Source organism: Physella acuta, unplaced genomic scaffold, assembly GCF_028476545.2.
Source record: "Physella acuta isolate Inbredline_101_S28 unplaced genomic scaffold, ASM2847654v3 ptg000164l, whole genome shotgun sequence".
Lineage (NCBI taxonomy): Eukaryota > Metazoa > Mollusca > Gastropoda > Physidae > Physella > Physella acuta.
In genome coordinates, this window is record NW_026731683.1 from 97,207 (window position 1) to 119,845 (window position 22,639).

Genomic DNA, 22,639 nt, shown 5'->3' on the forward strand with positions numbered 1-22,639 from the left:
TTAGATCTAATACAAAACGTCTAAATACATTTTTTTTAATCTTAAAAACCTAAAAATGCAAATGTGTAATTAAATGGTAATTCAATGGATTTTTTCACCATCAGAGTAGTTGCTGACTGAACGATAAAGTTTAAGGAACTTTTTTTTTTGTTTTTGTTTTTTTCAATTGTCCAGATGTTATTTATCTTAAAACATAACCATCTGTCCCTTTCTTGTCTCCTCCTAACTCAAAGTGTTTGCAGCGCTTGATTGGTAATTGTTTCCTATATTTACATTCAGTGCACTCCATACGAAGGACAATTTTTTTGGTGGTTTTAGCCTTCTTTCTAAAAACTGGCTTGGACTGACCACCGTAACCGCTCTGCTTTCTGTCATAACGTATTTTACCTTGGGCATACAAGGAAGCCTTTCCTGCTTTGTACTGAGTAACTATGTATTGTGTGCTTTTTGCATTTCTTGCCCTTGCAGAAGGTGCGTCTTTGTTTTGGAACGTTCACCATTTTGAAGTTTACACGGAATAAAGTTTAAGGAACAAAGACCAAAGTCTAATGCAGTTCGGGTTGACTACATAAAAATTGTTAATTACTTTATTAATAGAGTGAATGGATGAGTAAGTACACTAGGGTCCAATAATAATTTTTTATTTTTATGAAATTGATTATTTAAAGAATAGTTCATATTGAATATTTAATGTTCAACTAAAATAAATTATTTAACAATACGTATAATTTCTATTTTTGTTTCAGTACCTCTAAAATTTCTTTGTATGTTAAACACTTTTGAGAACATTTATGTAAGTTATCTCCCTTTATTTTATGAATTTGTTTAAAAGGGAAACAATCTGGCTGTACAAAACAGAATATTCTCCACGGTCGGAGGTACTTTTTCTGTTCAAATATACAAACTAAATGCACATACGCACGTACCCCCCCCCCCCCACACACCACTCACACACACACATTATGTCTTTCTTTCTAAAACATCCACACACACGCACACACATTCAATCACACGCGCACACACCGTCTGGTACCGGTACAATATTCTACACACCAAGTGTCAGTTAAGTGCCGTCAGCACTACCAAACTACCCAGTCAGCACTACCAAACTACCCAGTCAGCACTACCAAACTACCCAGTCAGCACTACCAAACTACCCATCACCACAGACAGTTAAGTGCCGTCAGCACTACCAAACTACCCAGTCAGCACTACCAAACTACCTATCATCACAGACAGTTAAGTGCCTTCAGCACTACCAAACTACCCATCACCACAGACAGTTAGGTTCTGTCAGCACTACCAAACTACCTATCATCACAGACAGTTAAGTGCCTTCAGCACTACCAAACTACCCATCACCACAGACAGTTAAGTGCCGCCAGCACTACCAAACTACCTATCATCACAGACAGTTAAGTGACGTCAGCACTACCAAACTACCCATCACCACAGACAGTTAAGTGCCGCCAGCACTACCAAACTACCCAGTCAGCACTACCAAACTACCCATCACCACAGACAGTTAGGTTCTGTCAGCACTACCAAACTACCCAGTCAGCACTACCAAACTACCCATCATCACAGACAGTTAAGTGCCGTCAGCACTACCAAACTACCCAGTCAGCACTACCAAACTACCCATCATCACAGACAGTTAAGTGCCGTCAGCACTACCAAACTACCCATCACCACAGACAAGAAACGTCGGGCCGACTAAATATTTCAGCTCACACAAATAAATCGACATTTATTCTCCACGGCGTCAAGCAAGCTTTGTACTTGTGAGCTGACTGAGTCGATGATTGCACAATATATAAGATCGGTGACGTCAAGTCGCAGACGCTGACCGATGGTCAAGCCTAGTTTATAGTGACTAAATAGTAAGAAAATACAGTAAAATTTTACTGTTATTTTAAAAAAAATTAGTTTACACACTAAACATTCAGAAATACTTTATCGATCAGATATTTTTAAATAACAAAGGTGCAAATAAAATTGTATTTTGCTAACGAGGAAAAAATACAACACCTTGAACTGTGAACGTTTTGAACCAATAATGTTGGCCATAGACTTGATAATGCAGAATATCTAATGTTGGGACAATGTGATTTATAATGAAATCAAAATCAAATTTGGAAATCGATTTTTTTTTCAATTTAAGGATGGCGTTGGGTTCAAACAAAACGTGTAGAATTGAATGTGGTCGATGGAAGGGGCTAACCACTTCACGGTATGGGGTGGGTTGGGTGAGATCATTGAGGGGGGGGGGTAGTTGACATCTGGGTTGGTGGTGAGTCTGTAGTTAAGTTTGGACTTTAAAAAAAAAACGTCAAAAGATCGAATAAATAAAAGTGGTTTAGGTCTAGTTTGTTAAAAGAGATCTAATGCCAGTGTTACATTATGCTTTGTAAGAGGTCTAATGCCTGTAAGCTTTGTTGAAAGAGGTCTAACGCCTGTGTAAAATTAAGCTCCAAAGAAAAGAATGAAACTAGCTCTTTGATACAGTTCACAATTTAATACGACTCATTTATATGTGTGTTATAGTAGTGTGTTGTATGTAGTTAACCTGGCTTAAATTTGACGCGATTTTCTCCATGCCTGCCCCTACACAGGAGGCTATGTTTATTTATAAATTTCTGGTGAGCATGCGCACTTGCTCGTGATAATGGAAAACATTCACAGACGTGATTCAGCCAACTCAACACAAATTTCTTCATGACCTTTATCAAATGGTTCTGTCGCGTTTTATGACAAAAAAGAATATAAAAGCCGCTGAACATTTTGCTTCTGAAAGTAGTTAACATTTAGCGTATTTGCACGCGTTCATTTAAAAATAATTACACTTTGATTCTTAGGAGAAATGGTTTTAAAAATAATAACATTGAATAAGGTTTTCATTTTTCAGAAATAGGCCTTATTCATAAAACGTGATAAAAATAAAATAAATAAAACCCAAGTTATCTTGCAAGTTAAGATTTTGTCTTCTGTGAAGCATGCAAAGTTGGAAAAGAAGGTGCATTAAAAGTTATCGAAAAATTAATTGCAAGATTCCACATGAAAGACGTAAACACGAATTCAATTAAAAGAGACTTCCGGTAGACATGCGCAGTAAGTAAAAGATCTGTACCTACCACTCCGCATGCAGGGGACTGGGATAAAGTTGTAGTTCTGTCTCCGCATGCATATCCCCATGTATCTCTCCCTCTTCTCCACGGCCTTAGGTGCCTCTTCCTCTGGCAAAATGGAGGCAGTCAGGCGCTCTTCATCCACCAACTAAAGGAGGAACAAAAATATCAAGAAATTAATTCAGAACAAACTGGATTCTGATTCTATGACAATACAAATATCGATTTCTAAGTGAGGCCAATCAGAAATACAGATCAGTTGTTATTTCTTTCAGTTTGTTAGATCGATTTTGGTGACAGGAACATTGGCATATCAATACGACAGTCTGATCTCTGGATAAAAATCGATATTTTTGTATTTGTTTAATCAATATGTTAACAAAACAAGACCGAAAAATCATTTCTGCACAATAACATACGCTCAGATTCGAACCTTCGGGGGGTATTTTTTTTTTAAAGGTTCAAAGTTTGACACTGAAAATTTGCAATTTTATTCAGAAATTATTTTAAAAGACTCCTTTTCAATTTATTTTTTAGGACGCCATAGCTTTGAGAGGTAATAAACAAATTAAAAATGTGTGCTATTACCACGAAGAATCGACCCCGAGTTCTTTTTAATGTTCGCAGCGGGTAAAAAGGTGACATGCTAGCTTAGATGGGAAGATGATTCGAATTTTAAAACGGTCTGTTCTGGCTAAAAGGAACATATTTTATGACAAGGTTAGAGGGGACGGGGTACGGGTGGCAATATAGGCGCTCGGGAGCAAGGTTGAAGGTATCTGTGGCCTAATTAAATTATCTGTGTTAAATTAAATTTTACAGCGGCATATTTTTACAACATAATTCGTGGAATGTATATGTGTGTAAACACTTTTAATTTTTTTTTTAAAATGAAAAAATGCTTTAATAACAAGCTTTTAAATATTTTGGCACTAAAAAGGAGGAAATAAATTATTATCATTGAACATAGTTACATTACACGCTTAACAAACAAGTTAATTAAAAAAGTCTAGTGACATTTATGCGCAATTTCCTTATGTTATCTAAAAATAGCTCTGACGTATAATGATTGGGTGCGTTCAAGCTTGAAGAGCGATCGGTTTGTAGGTGTTTATGTAATTTTAAAATTTGTGACCGAACGAGAGGATATTTTTGAAAACTTTCTTCGGCAATACTGTTCTAAATTATGGCAGGAATCGATTGGTACATGTTTCAAGTCGCTAAGTGGTCTGGTTGCCGAGATATGGGCCAAAAACTGCATTTTTTCGAGGTTTTTTGGCTTTTACGGGAAATACATGAAAGAAACCCGGAATTTTTATGGCCTATGCTCATTCTCGTAACTTGCTTAACATAATTGCTTTTGGAACTAGTCATCGATATTGCTTCGTTGAGGAGGAGATACGACTTAAAGCCCGGACACACATTCATCCATCCATCCATTCCCAGAAATGACGAGTTAATAAACGCAATTCTCCAGAATGGAAATTGCGCTAAAAAACCTACTCATTAACACTTAGACAGACTTTATTCCTAATTTAAACAATAAATTGGTAGCTTTTTCATAGTGTTTATTCAAACGTGACTTTGTAAAATCATTTGTGTATTATTTGCAAATGTACTCTTAGCGAACAACTAAATAAATCACATTATTGTGTTTCACAGAGATGTATTAAAGTCGACACTCATAGGAAATATCATCACGCGTTATCTCTCTTTGGCTGTAATGAAGAGTAAATATGACCTAACTGGAGTTGTCGCCCCTGAACCAATATTAACACAGCGGAATCAATTATGCAGGAGGATAGTTTTTTGTCGAGTAGTTGTAGCAGGCTTGCTGTGTTCATGTCATCTGACAACCGTTCAATGTAAGCTTACTGTCATCAAGTCATAGGAAGAAGAAAAAGTAGACGAGAAGTTAAAAAAAAAAGAAAAAAAATGGCGATTTTTTTTTCTTTCTTTATAATTTAGTTTCATACTCAACATGCGAGCTATTAAACTTCAATGTAGTATGGAAGTTTTGAATCAACCCTGTTACATGCAATGTATTCAACCTAAGTAGTGTATTGATACGGTTCGTTTCGATCGATAGCGTAACCTAAAAATGGAGTATATCAATAGCCTAACTAAAATAAATGTATTCCCTCCGGTCACTTAACAGATTAGTTGAAAACAATTTTTTGAATTATCAAAAGATTGATTTCGTTTCTATTGGAGTTGGGATCAGGCTCATAAATAATGAAGGTAGGGGAGGGTTGAGTTGGAACCCGTGGGGTGGGGGTAGGAGAGCCCGGCCCGTGTTTTATGGCAGTGATTAGATCAGTAATTATAAGCCGTGAGCCGGCTGGGAAGGCCGTGGAAGTGATTCGAGCGTTGCGGTAGAATTAACCGGAAGCCGGAGAAAATGAGAAGAAATGATGGCAGTGTCGGTGACAGTGTGTGTGTGTGTGTGTTGGTGACAGTGTGTGTGTGTCGTTGACAGTTTGTGTGTGTCGGTGACAGTGTGTGTGTGTGTCGGTAACAGTCTGTGTGTGTCGGTGACAGTGTGTGTGTGTCGATGACAGTTTGTGTGTTGGTGACAGGTGTGTGTGAGTGTATGTCGTTGACAGTTTTTGTGTGTGTCGGTGACAGGTGTGTGTGTCGGTAACAGTCTGTGTGTGTCGGTGACAGGTATCATTTACATGTCATGTGACATGGTCATTTGTTGGTAACATGTGAAATGATCATTGAATGTTGACACTAGAAACGGTATTAACATGTGAAATGTTCATTTGTTGGTGACTGCATGAAATAGTCTTGGGTGCGGTAATGTGAAATGATTACTTGTTGGTGGTGTATGGATTAGTCATTTTGTGGTGCATGTGAAATGGTGAACACTTTTGTGAAACTTGAAATGGTGGTACGTTTTTAATTTGGATGAAGCAAAGGATAGATGGTCCATACTTTCTGTATTATGTATATATATATGAATATATATATATATATATATATATATATATATATATATATATATATATATATATATATATATATATATACATATATATATATATATATATATATATATATATATATATATATATATATATATATATATTTATATATTGACGTTTAAAGTGTGGTAACACTTATGTTGTCGCATGTTCATATTCTGACCGAATGACCATTCCATGCTATTACCAAATAACAGCTAAGAGGCGTGAAAGAATAACACAACCATCCTCCCAAATTACAGATCGAATTACCGCCCTCATTGTTGATCAATCATGATTTGTGCCGCAATCAATCGAGATTTTGTCGCAAAGGTTGAAATGAAAACTTTCCTGAACTTGATTGTGAACTGAATTGTATAGCCTTTTGATGAAGTGGGACACGCCTATGTTTTGCTCATGTTTCCTAGCTTTCCTTTTGACCTGTTAAAAAATTCCCCATTTGCAAATGATCAGGAAAGCGGAAACGTTAAAATAGACCCGTTAAAAACTAATCGATTCATGTTTCAATTGAAAAATACTTCGATTTTTAAAAAAATCCAATTTATTATTTGTTCGAAAAAAATTTTTTCTTTAGATATATTTTTTTTGAACTCGCGTTTTTTTGTATTGTAGTCGTGCACCTATTGTTCGTGTACTACAAAGCAACAATAAAGCTATCAAAACCTCAGATTGTTATGGTCTTATAATGAAAGTGGCTTACTTTTTATTTAATAAATACAGAATTTTTATATATTTCTAATTTAATTTTTTTATTTGGTATTTGTTAATATTGTCCTACGCAAATAATCAATTACATTTTTAACAAAATGTCGGAGTAAAGTGATAAAAAAACGAAACAAAAAAATTACGGAGAGGGTGATAAAGTGTTAAAAGAAAAAAAATGAATGTGTTGGGGATAGTAGATTAAAGGGCCATATTATTAATAATTAATAGCAACCGTTCTATGATAGAAAATAGGGAGGAATATTGTTAAAATATTTATAAAGTTTTGTCAATGAACGAAAAAATAAGTGAATAATTTTTAGTTCGCATATTCCCAGTATGCGCGAATTAAAAATACGGCTAGTGAAACGTTTTATGTTATTTAATGGAAAAAAAATATTATTTTTCGGTATATAGACCATACCATGAGTGTCAAATCGACTACGCTGAATAATTTTTCCATTCAGATAGTAGCCCTGACCTTACACATTTTTTGAAACAAACATTGACACGTTCCCTAGCCAGGATGGAAGGAAGAGTATCGGCACGTGACTACACGTGAGTGCTAAAAGCACGTGCCACAACTCACGCGGATTAGAGAAAATATATGTGCTTTAAACTCAGGTGCCGCAGATATTTGACACTACGATAGAAGCGCAAACAGAGTCGTAACCATCATGTAAACGTTGTTCCATTAAAGCCTACATGGTAAAAGACACCCAGGCGATGTTGGTTAGCCCAAAATGTTCTGTCCAGAAAGAAATAATCAATAAAGTGAATTGTAATCTTCAAACTTATTGAACCTAAAACATTTTTTCTGAATTTTGTTTCGAGGTAAGGGCGGGGGTGGGTGATTAACCAACATAAAGCAACACCCTAGATCCACTAACAATGTTATCATTTTTCTTCGGGGGTAAGGGTTTAATCACCTAAAGCAACAAAAGATCTACCTACAGTAATTTCATTTCTCTCCAGGGGTGGGGATCTAGAAATTTACGTGTGTGGGGGATGGGCACTTTGAAATTACGGGACTGGTAAAAGTAGCCTATATATTTGCTCTATAAATTATACTTTTTTTTCTAATTTGCCCGAGGGTGGGGGAGGGGGGAGGGGCGGTGTAGGGCGGGGCGGTCGTTTACAGCGAGAGAAACATTGAACACAATACCACGAGAATTAATTTACAGTCCACGATGACTCGCCCATCCAAACTTAAGACATTTTGATGACTGAGACAGTCTACGTTTATTTCAAGACCCCCCCCACCCCATTTTTTTCCCCTTCGTTACTGTACTTTGCTACACGGAGCACCCATTTCCTTATTGCTACTGGCTAATGATTTTCCGATCCCATGAAACCCAGCCATGTTTCTCGACATTCCATTTCCCATCCACGTTTTCTGGGACGGCAACTTTTGTTCGGTACCCAGTGACAACAAACTACTTCCGGGGCGGTATAACGCTGGTAAATAGTAAAATACGAATTAAGCGGAGGTTTGAAATAGGCTCAAGTTTTATGTCACGAAATGATTTATTGACAGTATTTACATTAGTCGACTGCTGTAGAGTAGAAGTATTTCTGCATAAGAAATAATTACACTACATAACCTATACAATTATATTATTATAAATTATCAAATGTATATTATAATACATATATTATAAAGTTTATATTACAATATAAATATATGTAAATATATATATAATTTTATTATATATCATAAAATTTATATTATATAGACCATATAAAATTATATTATACATTATATTGTTATAATTACATTATATATTATATAGTTGTATTATGTATATATTATTAAACAATTATATTTTTCACTCTATAAGTATTCGTGAAACTGAGATAAGAACGTACTGTTTTTTTGTGACTACTTATATTCCACCAAAACCATCGACATGGGTAAAACTGATAAACTCTACTTTATCTGCCCAACTGGCCGTTATGTCTGTAAGTGTATTTACTTTTAGAACGCAAATTGTAAATAAAAACTTTGTAAAAAAAAAAAAGGTTCTTGAATATTATTATTGTATTATTATTTTTTGTATTAAACTGTTAAAGATAAGCGATTAACTGCTAACTTTTAAAATAGATCTTCGAAGAAGCTCATTTAAGTAGCTGGTAAATATCTATGATAAGTGCGAAAATGAAATGTTTTGGTAATTTAAAAATGGTAGTGTAGACTAAAGGTGAGTTGTTCTAGGACTGGAGGGGCACTTAGATATTTTAACCAACGTGATTGTCACTATGTGTTTCACGCGATGGTTGCTGCATATTTCCTCATACAATCGTTTAGATAAGCAAGCTTCACATGCACAGTAATACATGCTCTCCCTCGGCGAGAATTCGTCGATATTGTTACAAGATTTGTCTCAGATATAACCCAATCAATCTAGCTGTCGTTACAAAGGAGGTGTGCATGTAAACTTGATATTTCACGAGAATTGTAAGATGAGATTTGGTCCTGTTACAAGATTACAGGAATACAAGAATACACAATACTTTATGCGCCATGAGAGGTGTTGTAAAAAAATAGCACTCGTGATTCTAAATTCCTGTTTGTATAAATACACCATAAAACTGCAACCTATGTTCAATCTAAATGTTTAAAATTGTGTAATCAACCAGTTGGTAAGATGGACTGGTGCGAGGCAAATGTGGCCATAGAAAGGCAAACTGTGATGGCCAAGAATTGTAATTGTGATGGCCAAGAATTGTAATTGTGATGGTTGAGGAAATGGAAATATGGGTGCCAAGAAAGAGTGGGTGTGTTGGCGAAAGGATGATCGGTGTTTTGGCCAACAAAGGGAAACCCCACCCTGTATATATATATATATATATATATATATATATATATATATATATATATATATATATATATATATATATATATAGGCCCTCACATTTTGGATGTAGGTTCGTTGCCCGTCCCACTCTCCACACCCTCACCCACTCTCCGCACGCTCACGCCCCCTCACCCACGCTCACACACCCTTACCCCCTCCCCCAGGCATCTCCGCCCCCCCCCCCCCCCCCCACACACACACGCTGAACTTACCTCTTGGATGCTCATGAGGACCAGATCTTTAAAGACGTCCAGATCTCTGCGTGTGTCCATGTACTTCGGCCTTTTGTCCATAACTAGACCTGTTGCTTCCTGCAATATAAACTCTAGCTACATCAAACAAGCCACAATAACTAGACCTGTTGCTTCCTGCAACATAAACTCTAGCTACATCAAACAAGTCACAACAACATAGCTACACCAAAAAACAACCAAATGAAAGCTATGCCGAACAAGAAAGAACATGATCTACTCTCTAATGAACTATTTTTTTTATTAGATTAATTATAATTTAATGCATTTTTTTTATTCAAATGCACATTCAGAAAAAGATTCCGTTGTAACTGTTTAAGTTGTGTCTTCCTAAATAATTAGCTTAGAAAATTACCATTACAAATAAGAACATAAATAATATCTAATGTTTGGATATCGATTGATTTATAAATAATTAAGTCCGAGTACTCGGTGTATAGGAATAGATTTATAAGCTCCAATCATCCTCATGAAAGTTGAGAAAAACTTTATTTAAAAGCCCCGACTGGTTAAGAAATTGAGGACTTTCTATTGATTTTCTTGAAGACTGGAGAATGATTTCATCAAAGGCATTAGAGCTTAGCACCAAATGTAAAAGGTTTTTTTTTTAAAAATATATTTCAACGGATGCCATATTTTATCGTTTCTTAGGGATTTTTGTGTGTAGATGTTTCGTAGGTTTGCTGGTGTAATGAATATTTTGTTTGCCGTTTATTGTGTCGTTATTAACATGTTGTTGTTAGCAGTGTGTCGTTATTAGATGTGTGTCGGGGAGTAAGCAATATGTCGATATTTGAAGTGTGTTGTTAAAAGTGTGTCTTTGTTAGTAATGTGTTGTTGTCATTCTTTGAGCAATTGTCAGCAGCATATTGCTGTCAATACTCTTGTATTTTATTGCCGAAAACTTCCTGTTCAAGAGTTACAAGTACACGTTGAAAGACACGTTGTACAGTCTTTTTTAAACACATTACTTAAACATAGTTTAAAACGCCACTTATATTTCAACATTACGGTCTCATAGTAAATGACTAAAAATGTTAGGCGATATTTCTCTAGACGAAATCAATCAGAAACTCAATACCTCATTATAAAATATATCAAGTTTCGTAAACAGATGTTAATGTGAGTATAAATAATATCGTTTTTTTTTATTTAAAATCAATCAGAAAAGAACCAACTAAAACTATCAGTAAAAATAAAACTTTATTATTTCAGACATAACAAGGATCAATTTAGGCCTTACTTTAAAAGTTAAAACTATCTATTTTTCTTGCAACGTTAAACCTTACCCGTATAACAAGATATTATTAATTAAAATCTTACCTGTATAACAAGAGATTATTAATTAAAACCTTACCTGTATAACTAGAGACTATTAATTAAAACCTTACCTGTATAACAAGAGATTATTAATTAAAACCTTACCTGTATAACTAGAGACTATTAATTAAAACCTTACCTGTATAACAAAAGATGATTAATTAAAACCTTACCTGTAAAACTTCATCCGTCCGAGCAGGTAGGGAGTTGACCAGAGATAAACATGTAGCAGCCACGAAAAGGGCGAAGCAATATGATGAAGAAAGTTCCATGTTTCTTGCTGGTTCTGGGGAAAATACACAAAAATACATGTACAACTATTGATAGAGGTAAAGTTCCATGTTTTGCTAGTTCTGGGGAAAATACACAAAAATACATGAACAACTATTGATAGAGGTAAAGTTCCATGTTTTGCTAGTTCTGGGGAAAATACACAAAAATACACGAACAACTATCGATAGAGGTGAAGTTCCATGTTTCTTGCTGGTTCTGGGGAAAATACACAAACTAAATAAAACTATTGCTAGGAGGAAATTTCCATTTTTCTTGCTGTTTTCGAAATCCATTCACACAAATATTTCAAACAAGTAAACTATTTCCAAGAGGAAATTTTCGCTTTTCTTGCTGGTTCTACAAAAGATTCACACAAGTTTCAAACAAGGAAACTATTTCTAGGAGTAACGTTCCATGTTGCCCTCAGCTTATGTAGGAAATACACGCATAATTAAAACAAACTATTGCTCGAGTAAAATACTCAAATCTCTCGCTGGTTCTGAAGAAAATACACACTACTATATTCAAAAAGGGAAACACGCTATTCCTAGTACGTGTCTGAATTCTTTCTACGTAAAGGCTGTCTAATACTTGCAATGAGAAAAGTTAAGTCTAAAGCCTGTAACAGTGGACAGTCTGTCTGATATTTCCTGTGTCTGTCTGATCCTATTAAATTGGTATCTAAACTCTTGTTAAGGCGACAGTAATGTTCAAACACTCACTTACTGAAATTGTACCTCTTCAAAGAAATCTTCTCAAATAGTCTCTGTTCTACATTAACCACCACGATAGATTGCCGACTAGATTGTGAACGAAGCTATCGTCCCGTACCTTTTCACTACCAAAAGAGTAAAGAATCTATTAGAATAACTAATCGAAAACCAGATCCAATTCCTCGTGTCTCGAACAAGCAGCCCACAAAGTCCAATCGTCACCAGAATTTTATTCCAACATTGAAATCGTCTTCTGTGGGAGACAAGCCAGGGGTTTGTCTGACCTGATTAAGGCCGCATCTGGAGAATCTCATCTTTACATTTACGCTTGGTTTGTTTGAGTGTATGGGGGCAGGAAACTGGGCGTTCAACACAAAGCGCTAAACACATCAAGCAACCCAGGGACAACATAGACTTGTGTTCGCTACAGATGTTTGAGTGTATGGGGACAGGAAACTGGGCGTTCAACACAAATCGCTAAACACATCAAGCAACCCAGGGACAACATAGACTTGTGTTCGCTACAGATGTGATAGAAGTCAAAACATTTTCTCACGAATGTCATCTAAACACCGTCTCACGAATGTCATTGATTCATAATTACATTTCAAGTACACGAACCTGGGCTAAGAGCATGTCTCATAACCAGGATAGAAAAATTGTATTTTTATTTAAGTTTGTCCATTACCCATATGATAAAATATTTTAACACTACATTTATATTTCAATATTTTATAAAATGAAAACAACCACTGACACAATTAAGTTGAGTGTTAAGCAAGCTACAATATTACATTCAAACAGACAGAAAAAATAGAATATTTAAATATATCCCATACTAATAGCTTCATTATGTTGTAGTGAAGATGTAATGGAGCATCGATTATATTACGGTAACGTTGTTGTTTTATTACAATTTCATATGATTATACCTTAAAATATCGAATTAAGTCACAGTTGTGTATGTACTATGTGGAAGATGGATCCAAGCTACTAACAGATCCTAACATATTTTGTACTAGATAAGACTTGAGACAAACCCGACCCGCCGCACAAATTCAATTCCCAAGTCCCGTTGTTAGGCGCCTTGTGAGGACTTATGTGATCACAGACTCAGCCGCAACTGAATTAGAACTTTTCTAGCGATTGTCCTCACCCCTCCCCAGTTTAATACTCCCATCCTCACCCTCCCAACATTGAATGTAGCTTGCTGGAGATTTCGCCAGACTGGCGCGTCAGTCGCATAAGCTTGAGGGTATTCCACATGGTTGTAGCTAGTTCCCCCCCCCCCCTGCCACAAAAAATTTTTTTCACATTTTTTAACGTAGTGCTTTTATTTATACCAAAGAGTCATCATATTTTCAATGTTTCTGTAAACTGTCTGCCTACCGAAAAAGAGACACAATTTTATCGCAACTTTTCTTTAAAATAATATTTTTTAACATATAGCTTTAGTAGTTAAATTCAATGGCATTGCACATTCTTTAACAAAAACAAAAAAACAAAAAAAAAATCACAAAAAAAAAAACAACAACAACGAAATTTTTTTTAATATGGTCAGTTTTTGAAACACAATTTGTGAACAGATTTATGAATAAAGCTAGCGAGACGTGTCTAAATTTTAAAACCGTTGAACAGTTTGGTATTCGGTCGTTTTTTTTTTGTGCGCTGGAATAGCACGGATTTTCTAACAGTCAACTTTGTAAAACGAGACTATAACGTTTCAACCTCAATAGTTAAGGAGTGTGATTTCGGGGGGCTTTATACAGTGCTGCAACCCTTACTCCACCACCGTACTCCACCACCGTACTCCACCAACGTAATCCACCATGTACTGCCCCATGTACTGCCCCATGTACTGCCCCATGTACTGTCCCATGTACTGCCCCATGTACTGCCCCATGTACTGCCCCATGTACTGCCCCACGTATTCCACTCTGCCCTTCACCAATAGAGAAAAAAAACTAAAATAAAATAAAATCGCGTTTGGATTGCCTTTAATCAAAACAGATAACAAAGAGGACATAAATTAGAGACACAGATAACAGCACCAGATTACATAATGATAAATGGATCTTCAGCTTCCAAATGTGATGTTACAATAATGAGATACTGCCATATACTACAGACATAATTTGTATAGGTTGATGATTGGATCTTCACACACTGTGATGTTAAAATAATGAGATACTGACATATACTACAGACATAATTTGTATAGGTTGATGAATGGATCTTTAACGTCCAAATATGAGGTTAAGATAATAAGATACTGGCAGATAACACGGACACAATTTGTACGCGTTGATGAATGGATCTTCAGCGTCCGAATGTTAGGTTAAAATAATAAGATATTGGCAGATAACACGGACAAAATTTGTACGCGTTGATGAATGGATTGTCCGGGTAGACCCAATAGTTAAAACAACGAACCACCGCGCAATACTAAAAAAAACCAGTTGATTAATGGCGTAAGAAAATCTGTCATCAACCCCAGACTAATTAATTCATGCTTGGTCTCTGGTTGTTAATTAATTAACTCATATCTCCAGACAAGGCATCATTTCTCTGGCCGCCCACTTCATCAAATTACACTCTCACATTTCCTATCTCTCTTGGCCGTCTAAACTTACTTCCGTGAACCTGGGTCAAAGTCCAAGGCTCGCTATAGATGAGTACACTTTGCAAATTTGATGAGACGTATCAGTCATCAAATTCAATCAACGATCGAAAGTATTAGTGTGATCAGGTTATAAATTGAGTATAAATATTTATAAGATTTATTTTCAAGGACATTTCTTTTAAGGATTCTGGTTAAATGAACTAACCAGTTTAATTAATATTAATCACGCGGCTTGAGATCATTAGTACAGGCTTAGCTTTAGAGATAATGGTGAAAAATTTACTTAACTTTATAAAGACTTATTAAAATCTAGTAATAAATTATTATATTTTACTAAAAGTGATAAGGAAAACTTTTTTCAAACCGAACCAGGAGAAATTGCTTGATTTTGGTCATTAGATTGATCACTAGTCTAATTCACGGAGAAGAAGCAAATTGCATGCACAATCTGGACAAAAATGTTTGCGAATCGCTGGAACGGAAAAGCTAAATGCGGGCTTTGAATTGTTTGAGTGCCAAAGACTAAAAGACTCCTCAAGACACCTTGGGCCTGACAAATGGAGCTCCAGGCAAAACGACACAGTCAAAACAGCCTTCAAAAAGGGGCCCCCCAACAGTAAATCCCTGTCAACAGGACTCCCGACAAAAGGCTCATATCGATTTCACTCGAGACAATAGGGCCTTGGAGACGTGTAATGATTAATTAGTGTGGCATCATTAAGAGATGGAGAGCGATACAGACATTGAGCTAATTGAGTCCAGTATTTGTTTTTATTTCTTTGATTGCAATGAATTGCTTGTTTTTATTTCTATGATTGCAATGAATCACTTCACAGTTTAGGTTGAGAGGTAAAGACTTCACCCTATACCTTACGGTATGCGGTTTGATAATTATAAAAACTCTTTCTTTCAACACCCATTAAGCAATGTTGTTAAAACGTAACTGTAAATTTAATTGTATATACACATTTTTATTTTGCTTTCTAAGTTTTTGCCTCTCTTTTTGTGACCTCTTATACGAAGCAGCGCTACCAGTTACCCCATACGACACAAGTTCTGATGCCTTATCTCTTATGTTTACTGCTTTATATCCAACTATTGTCACGGGATCATCAGCATTAAAAGACATTTGAGACCAGCTGTTTTATGTGCACTCATAGAGTGGGGTTCTCCCTGCACGTCCGCGTAGACATTTTACCCTCAGCGCGGGCGATAAATCAAAGTTACACAACGAATTCATTCATTAATTCGATTGGGGTACGGTACACTGGCTGATCCCGTGTGAATAATTAACGATCTCATTAATCGACGTCTGAAAGTTTGACTTAAATATTGAATGACAACAGATAGCGAGTAATGTTTGAAGGGGGATATTTCGGTTAATGCAATTAGTAATCTACTTTCGAAATTTCAACAACTTTACGAAACAATTTCGTTTTGGTTTAATTCCACTTAGCCTCATAAAACAACACTTGAACGCCGGTTGATTCAATTAAATATGAAGATTGGGGAGAGGCGAAAAATGGGAGGTAATCGTATTATTTCATTTAGCTGTTTGCTAATTTTTCCAAGATTTTTACTTTAGGCAGAAAATAACGTGTACACCCAAAGGCTAGTATGAGTCACCTTGTTTGGAAGTTAACTCTTGGCCCAGAAATTATCTCCCTGCTTGACCTCAAAGCTAAACTTAGTTATACATTTGTAATTTTTAAAAAAATTAATGTATTCTTTTTTCCCCCTGCAAATAGAAAATAAAAAATCAGTCGAAATATAGGCTTACACTACATAGAACTCATTAGTTTTCCATTATGTCAATGAACATTTACTTCGATTTACAAAAAAAAAAAAAAAAAAAAATGGGTTTTAAAAAACGTTATGTGTTAATATTTTGAGCAGCTGCGAGAGTCGACGCTTATATTAACAGTTAGATATAAATGATTAGATATTATTTATTATCTTTCGTAGCTTTAAGACGGTATCTATACTTTAATTTGTAATTTCTGAAACTACAAATCTTCTGCATAAAGATAATACTATAATTTATATTAAGTATAAAAATCTCTGTATAGCGGAATTTTTATATTAAGTATTTAAATCTGTGTATAGCGGAATTTTTAGCACAGATATGTTGTCGCCCGCAGAAACTACGAATATAAAAAAATCCTCTGTAAAGAGCTGATACAGAGTTTTCAGCTATAAAAATTATTTATAGCAATTTTTTTTAATGTATTATCCCCGCGCGCGCAACACCACATAAATCATGTAACTTAAAAAATTTAAATTAGGAAACATTACCTCTTCCCCTGAAATGTGATTACTTTCTAAAAATGTGCATTCCCTATATGCACCAGGTTTAATAACTCACCCCCCCCCCCTAAACACCCAGCCAAAATATAGTATGCTAAGTCACCACTTTAGATTTCATCAGTTAATATCTTATCATCTTTGTAAAAAAATTTTTATAAAGCAAGTCACCCACATTACTCCCCCCCCCCCCCACTACCCCAGCTCCCCCGTGGGGTAAGGCATGTTTTGTTATAGGGATGGCAGACACCCGATGCAAGGAAAAATACACCGCTGTAAGAACCAGGGGGCGATATTCATTACATGATCTAATATTTCAGAAGCTGCTTAATTAATAATTAGCTCTGATCATGTACCAATTTGTACAGATTGTAATAATTTAATATTTTTCACTCTCACCCCTCCCCCCCCCCACCTCCCCACCACCAGCACCACCTCCTACGTGCCGTGACTGGAGGGCGCCCACGCTTTCATTAGCCGTGTTTCGTTTTATAAAACAAAACACAAATAAAACTACTTTGAAATTTAAACCTAAACGTAGGTTTTAATTATAGCAAGATCACTGGTTTTAAAATTTAAAATCGTGACCTTGGTTTCATTCAATTCACTTCATATTGTTCAAATCAGTGATTAACCTTCATTGAAATCAAACATTTCAATCAGATGTTGATTACAACTTTTCACCAAATCGACAGAGATTTCTATTAAAAAGTGTGACTAAAATAACTGAAATAAATCGATGTAAACACAATGTGTAGAAGCTCTAAGTGATTGGAAACCACACAACCTAAAGACCTCTTTTGAGACTTTTGATCTCACACAAATCATCCACACGCCAATCCCTAACGGAAGAAAATGAAGTGCTTTGTGAAAGTCGGAAAATCATCTTTACTATCAGTGGTCATTTGTAAACGACATCAGGTTTTTAAAACGGTTTTTACCTCCCCCTTCCACGAAGTCACACATCGTTAAAATAAACAAATCCTTCCCATAAAATGAATTCACACCATGCCTCGCCTCCCCTCCTTTCTCAAAAATTGCAGTTTTTGTTTTTTAAAACATTGATTTCTTTTTTTAATATTTACTGAACTCTATCAATATTTAGTATATAATAATCAATTGTATGTGCAATATTCTTTAATACCGCGAAATAACACTAAAATTTAATGTTGAACATTACTTTTAACATTACGCCCCCATACCTTGGTCAACTTTTCAACTTTTTAGAAAGTGCTTCGTTATTTTCATTTGTTTGTAACTTTTTATAAAGCTGATTAAAATAAGCTTTACTGTAAATTTATTTTTATCGCCAGCTGTGATGCAATCACGTCTACAAAGTGGACAAACTGAAACAGTTTTTTGAATAAAGTTGGGCCTATTTCAACATAGACGTTGAATAATTTAAGTGGAATGGCAGAGGAGTGAACAAGACATGCCCCAAAGCAGACGTTTCCAAACTGCGTGGCGCGACTCCTTAGGGACACGGGCTATTGTTAGGTGAGTTGGGCTAATGCTAGGGGAGTCGGGCTAATGCTAGGGGAGTCGGGCTAATGCTAGGGGAGTCGGGCTATTGCTAGGGGAGTCGGGCTAGAGCTAGGGGAGTCGGGCTAATGCTAGGGGAGTCGGGCTAATGCTAGGGGAGTCGGGCTAATAGGGGAGTCGGGCTAATGCTAGGGGAGTCGGGCTAATGCTAGGGGAGTCGGGCTAATGATAGGGGAGTCGGGCTAATAGGGGAGTCGGGCTAATGCTAGGGGAGTCGGGCTAATAGGGGAGTCGGGCTAATGCTAGGGGAGTCGGGCTAATAGGGTAGTCGGGCTAATGCTAGGGGAGTCGGGCTAATGCTAGGGCGAGTAGGCCTAATGCTAGGGGAGTCGGGCTAATGCTAGGGGAGTCGGGCTAATGCTAGGGCGAGTAGGCCTAATGCTAGGGGAGTCGGGCTAATGCTAGAGGAGTCGGGCTAATGCTAGGGGAGTCGGGCTAATGCTAGAGGAGTCTGGCTAATGCTAGGGGAGTCGGGCTAATGCTAGGGGAGTCGGGCTAATGCTAGGGGAGTTAGGCTACAGCTTAGTGGAGTCATGCAAATGCTACGGGAGTCATACTAATGCTAGTGGAGACGGGCTATTGCTAGAGGAGTCGGGCTTATGCTAGGTTATGTGGGATAAGCTTCAAAGATCTTCACCATCTATATAGATACAAATACACTGTTATACATAAGTTAATACTTACAGTATTGAATAAAATACGTTTGTCTCCGGAGGCAGTGACCTTTGCAATCAAACACCTATACCATAGACAAATCTTGTTCTTTTACTACCATAGTTTTAAAATTGTATGACCAAGCATGATTTTCTGATTAAAAGTCTAGACTAATCATGATGATAGTTATACTAATAACTAAATATGTGGATATATTTTTTGAGATCAGAGGGGTTACTGGAAACGACGGTATTTTTAGTTTTTCAAGCAAGGTATGGTGAGAAAAATTTGGAAACTTTGCCGTAAGTGTGTTAATGTATGAGGTACACATAGTGACGCTCAAACATTGACTTAAGGCAACTATGTACACGCACTATCGTCATGTATTCATGACAGATGACTGAAGAAGATATAGGCCACAAGAAGATGTTTTAAAAACCTAATATACACGCAATGATTTTTTAAATTTAATAATGACGTTCAGAATTTGACATATTGGGCCAATGACAGTAGTGTAACATAACTTAAATACTTCTGAAAACAAAATTTCGAAATTTATGATTTTCAAAAAAAAAAATGTCTATCAAGTATGTCGTTCAACTAATGACGTTCAAAAAGTGACGATGAGTACGTAACGTGGTATGAAAGACGTGCAAATAAGACATACCCTAAAGACTTTAAGATTATGGCCTTCATAGAATGACGTTCAAGCAATAATATTAAAAAAATGGCGCCTTATAATGACGTTCAACTCTTGACGTGTAACGAAATTCGTGTGAGTTATATTTACATATAATGGCCTTCATACAATGACGTTTTAACAATGACGTTCACATAATGACGTTCCAATAATGACGTTCAAATAATGACGTTCCAATAAAGACGCTCCAATAATGACGTTCAGATAATGACGTACAATTCTTGACGTGCAATAAGAGACGTGTGAATAAGACATACCCCAAAGACGAGAGCAGGTCTTGAAATCGAATTGCGGGAAATCGATTTCCTTAAGAGTGTGGCGACCGACAGAAGATGAGATGAGTTACTTGATGTCAGGTTTAAAAAGCTGACTTTTTAAATTTGAAATGTAATGAATAAACACTTTAGAAATTATCGCAATGCCATAATGTAATAAGTAGCACTTTTATATATATATATATATATATATATATATATATATATATATATATATATATATATATATATATATATATATATATATAATGTTGTAAATAGTAATGTAATACATATAAATATAATAAAAAGTAATGTATAATAAATAGTAAATAATAATAAATAGTAATGTTCTGACTTATAAAAACTGTCATTAAGAGATAATGCCTAGGTCTAAATGTAGTTGGGGGTTGGAACCGGGGGGGGGGGGTATAAATCTCGTCTTAGAACTGTAGACTCCGACAATTAGGTTTCTTAAACTCAGGACTACAGATACTGGTGGGGCCTGTCCACAACATCAGCTAAAGCCACACAGCCCCTACAACAGTACATTTAAATTCCACCTTACCAGAATGGAGATATATAGGTAATGATGATTCATAATAATACACCAATCATATGTTTAGTTAAAATAAGTTTTAAATTCAAATCTTACTACCTAGATAAAATCGTATAACAGAAAAAAACAACATCCGAACAGTAGTTAATGTTCCAACGACCCAGAGCCTGTTCTAATAAAGATATTTAACATACAGGTAAGATTGATTAAAATATATATTATTTGTATTTTTTGTAAAATATCCAATATCATATTAACAAATCAAGTAATATTAACCTTGGTATCCCTCCCCTGTTAATGAAGTGATCACTACTAGAAAGTTCTATTTGAAACATGTGTAATACGTTAAGACTTATTTTAGCTCGTACAGCAAGAGACATAGGCCTACGTCCTATTGAAATCCCCGGCCTAAGTATATATATATATATATATATATATATATATATATATATATATATATATATATATATATATATATATATATATGCCTTTCACCCGGAGAGGTAGTGCTGGGAGTTATGATGTGGATGCCGGTAGAGAGGGACATAATGAGAACATAACCCTGGAGTTCCGGAATAAATCTGGCACAAGAGTTGTCGTACCTGATACAGTAGTCCTGGAGTGCCATCTAGTGGAGACTTACAGGCCATGAAATCGGGATGTGATATAAAGATTACGTTTATATAGATGGCAAACGTATTAGCGAAATAACCATTATGCGATTAAAAACTCCAAGTATTTCTCCAAAATAAACATTGTATTGGTGTCTGGCATTTTTCGACAACTCTGTCAAACTTAACCACTCGTAAACTATGGAAATGTCACTCCATATCTAACTCATATTAATGTCCCTTAATCAGTTTTAACACATAAAAATGTCACTTAATCAGTTTTAACACATAAAAATGTCATTCAACCAGCTTTTTAACACTCAATACTACTCAACTTTTTTTCACGTACTGAGAGTGAATGAAGCGACCTTTCACTCACCAACACGTCACTTAGCTAGTTTTCATAGAGAAACGATTGCGCCAATAATCCCGGGTCACAATCAATCATCACTAATTAAAATCTGACGAAATCCTTTTCATTAATCACAAGGTAAGTGAATCAGTTTTCATTAACCAAAAAACAAATTAATCAGTTGTCTCTAATCAAACACTTGCTCAACCAGTTCTCTCTGTATCAAGCCTACTTTTTTCCCCCATCTATATATATAATTCTCTTCTGGGAGCCGTTAGAAAACAAGCTGCAAGCGCGCCTTACAATCCCCTCTCTTCCTCTCTATCGCTACCACCCCCACCCCCTCACATGGTCTGGTGAGCTGTGGTTCACGCTGTTCACATTTTACAATCATAGAGACGGGTTTGGTGACGGCTATTAGGGGCAGATAATTTAGTTTGAAACGATTTTAAACTTAGAGGAGGTAACTAAGAGGAGGCTGCTTTCACGTGGGGGGGGGGGGGGGGGGGGAGAAGGGGGGTTTAGTGTTTTTAAGCAAATATTTTCAGTGGCAGCATTGGTACTGTCGAATTCACAAATTATAAATTACTGAAAAGTAGAAAAAAAAAAAACTAAATAGCGGCATATGATACGCAGCGGGTCGGCTCGTTAAAAATAATGTTCTATATTCTTGATGGAGTAAATGTAAAATATATCTTCTATTAATTGTCAGGTTTGTTATCATCAATAAATTGTGATGTTTATCATCGTCGATCAAAAGTGATGTCATCTGTAAACTGTGATGTTTATGATTATCAATAAATTA

The 22,639-nt window shown here is 35.9% G+C and overlaps 1 protein-coding gene and 1 pseudogene across 2 annotated transcripts in view; both read right to left on the reverse strand.

Moving 5' to 3' along the window:
- The window catches only part of LOC131936005 (uncharacterized), a 54,305-nt gene that overhangs the window by 5,529 nt on the left and 26,137 nt on the right, over positions 1-22,639 (reverse strand). The window contains exons 2-4 of one of the 2 annotated variants that reach the window (XM_059292796.1): positions 11,423-11,535; positions 9,891-9,989; positions 3,131-3,276 (exon numbers count right to left, since the gene is read on the reverse strand). In XM_059292796.1, the coding sequence (XP_059148779.1) occupies positions 3,131-3,276; positions 9,891-9,989; positions 11,423-11,521 (344 nt within the window). In that variant the 5' untranslated portion in view covers positions 11,522-11,535. The remainder of the gene's footprint in view (positions 1-3,130; positions 3,277-9,890; positions 9,990-11,422; positions 11,536-22,639) is intronic. The other variant, XM_059292797.1, reaches the window with a different exon arrangement.
- LOC131936006 (uncharacterized) lies at positions 146-516 on the reverse strand (annotated as a pseudogene).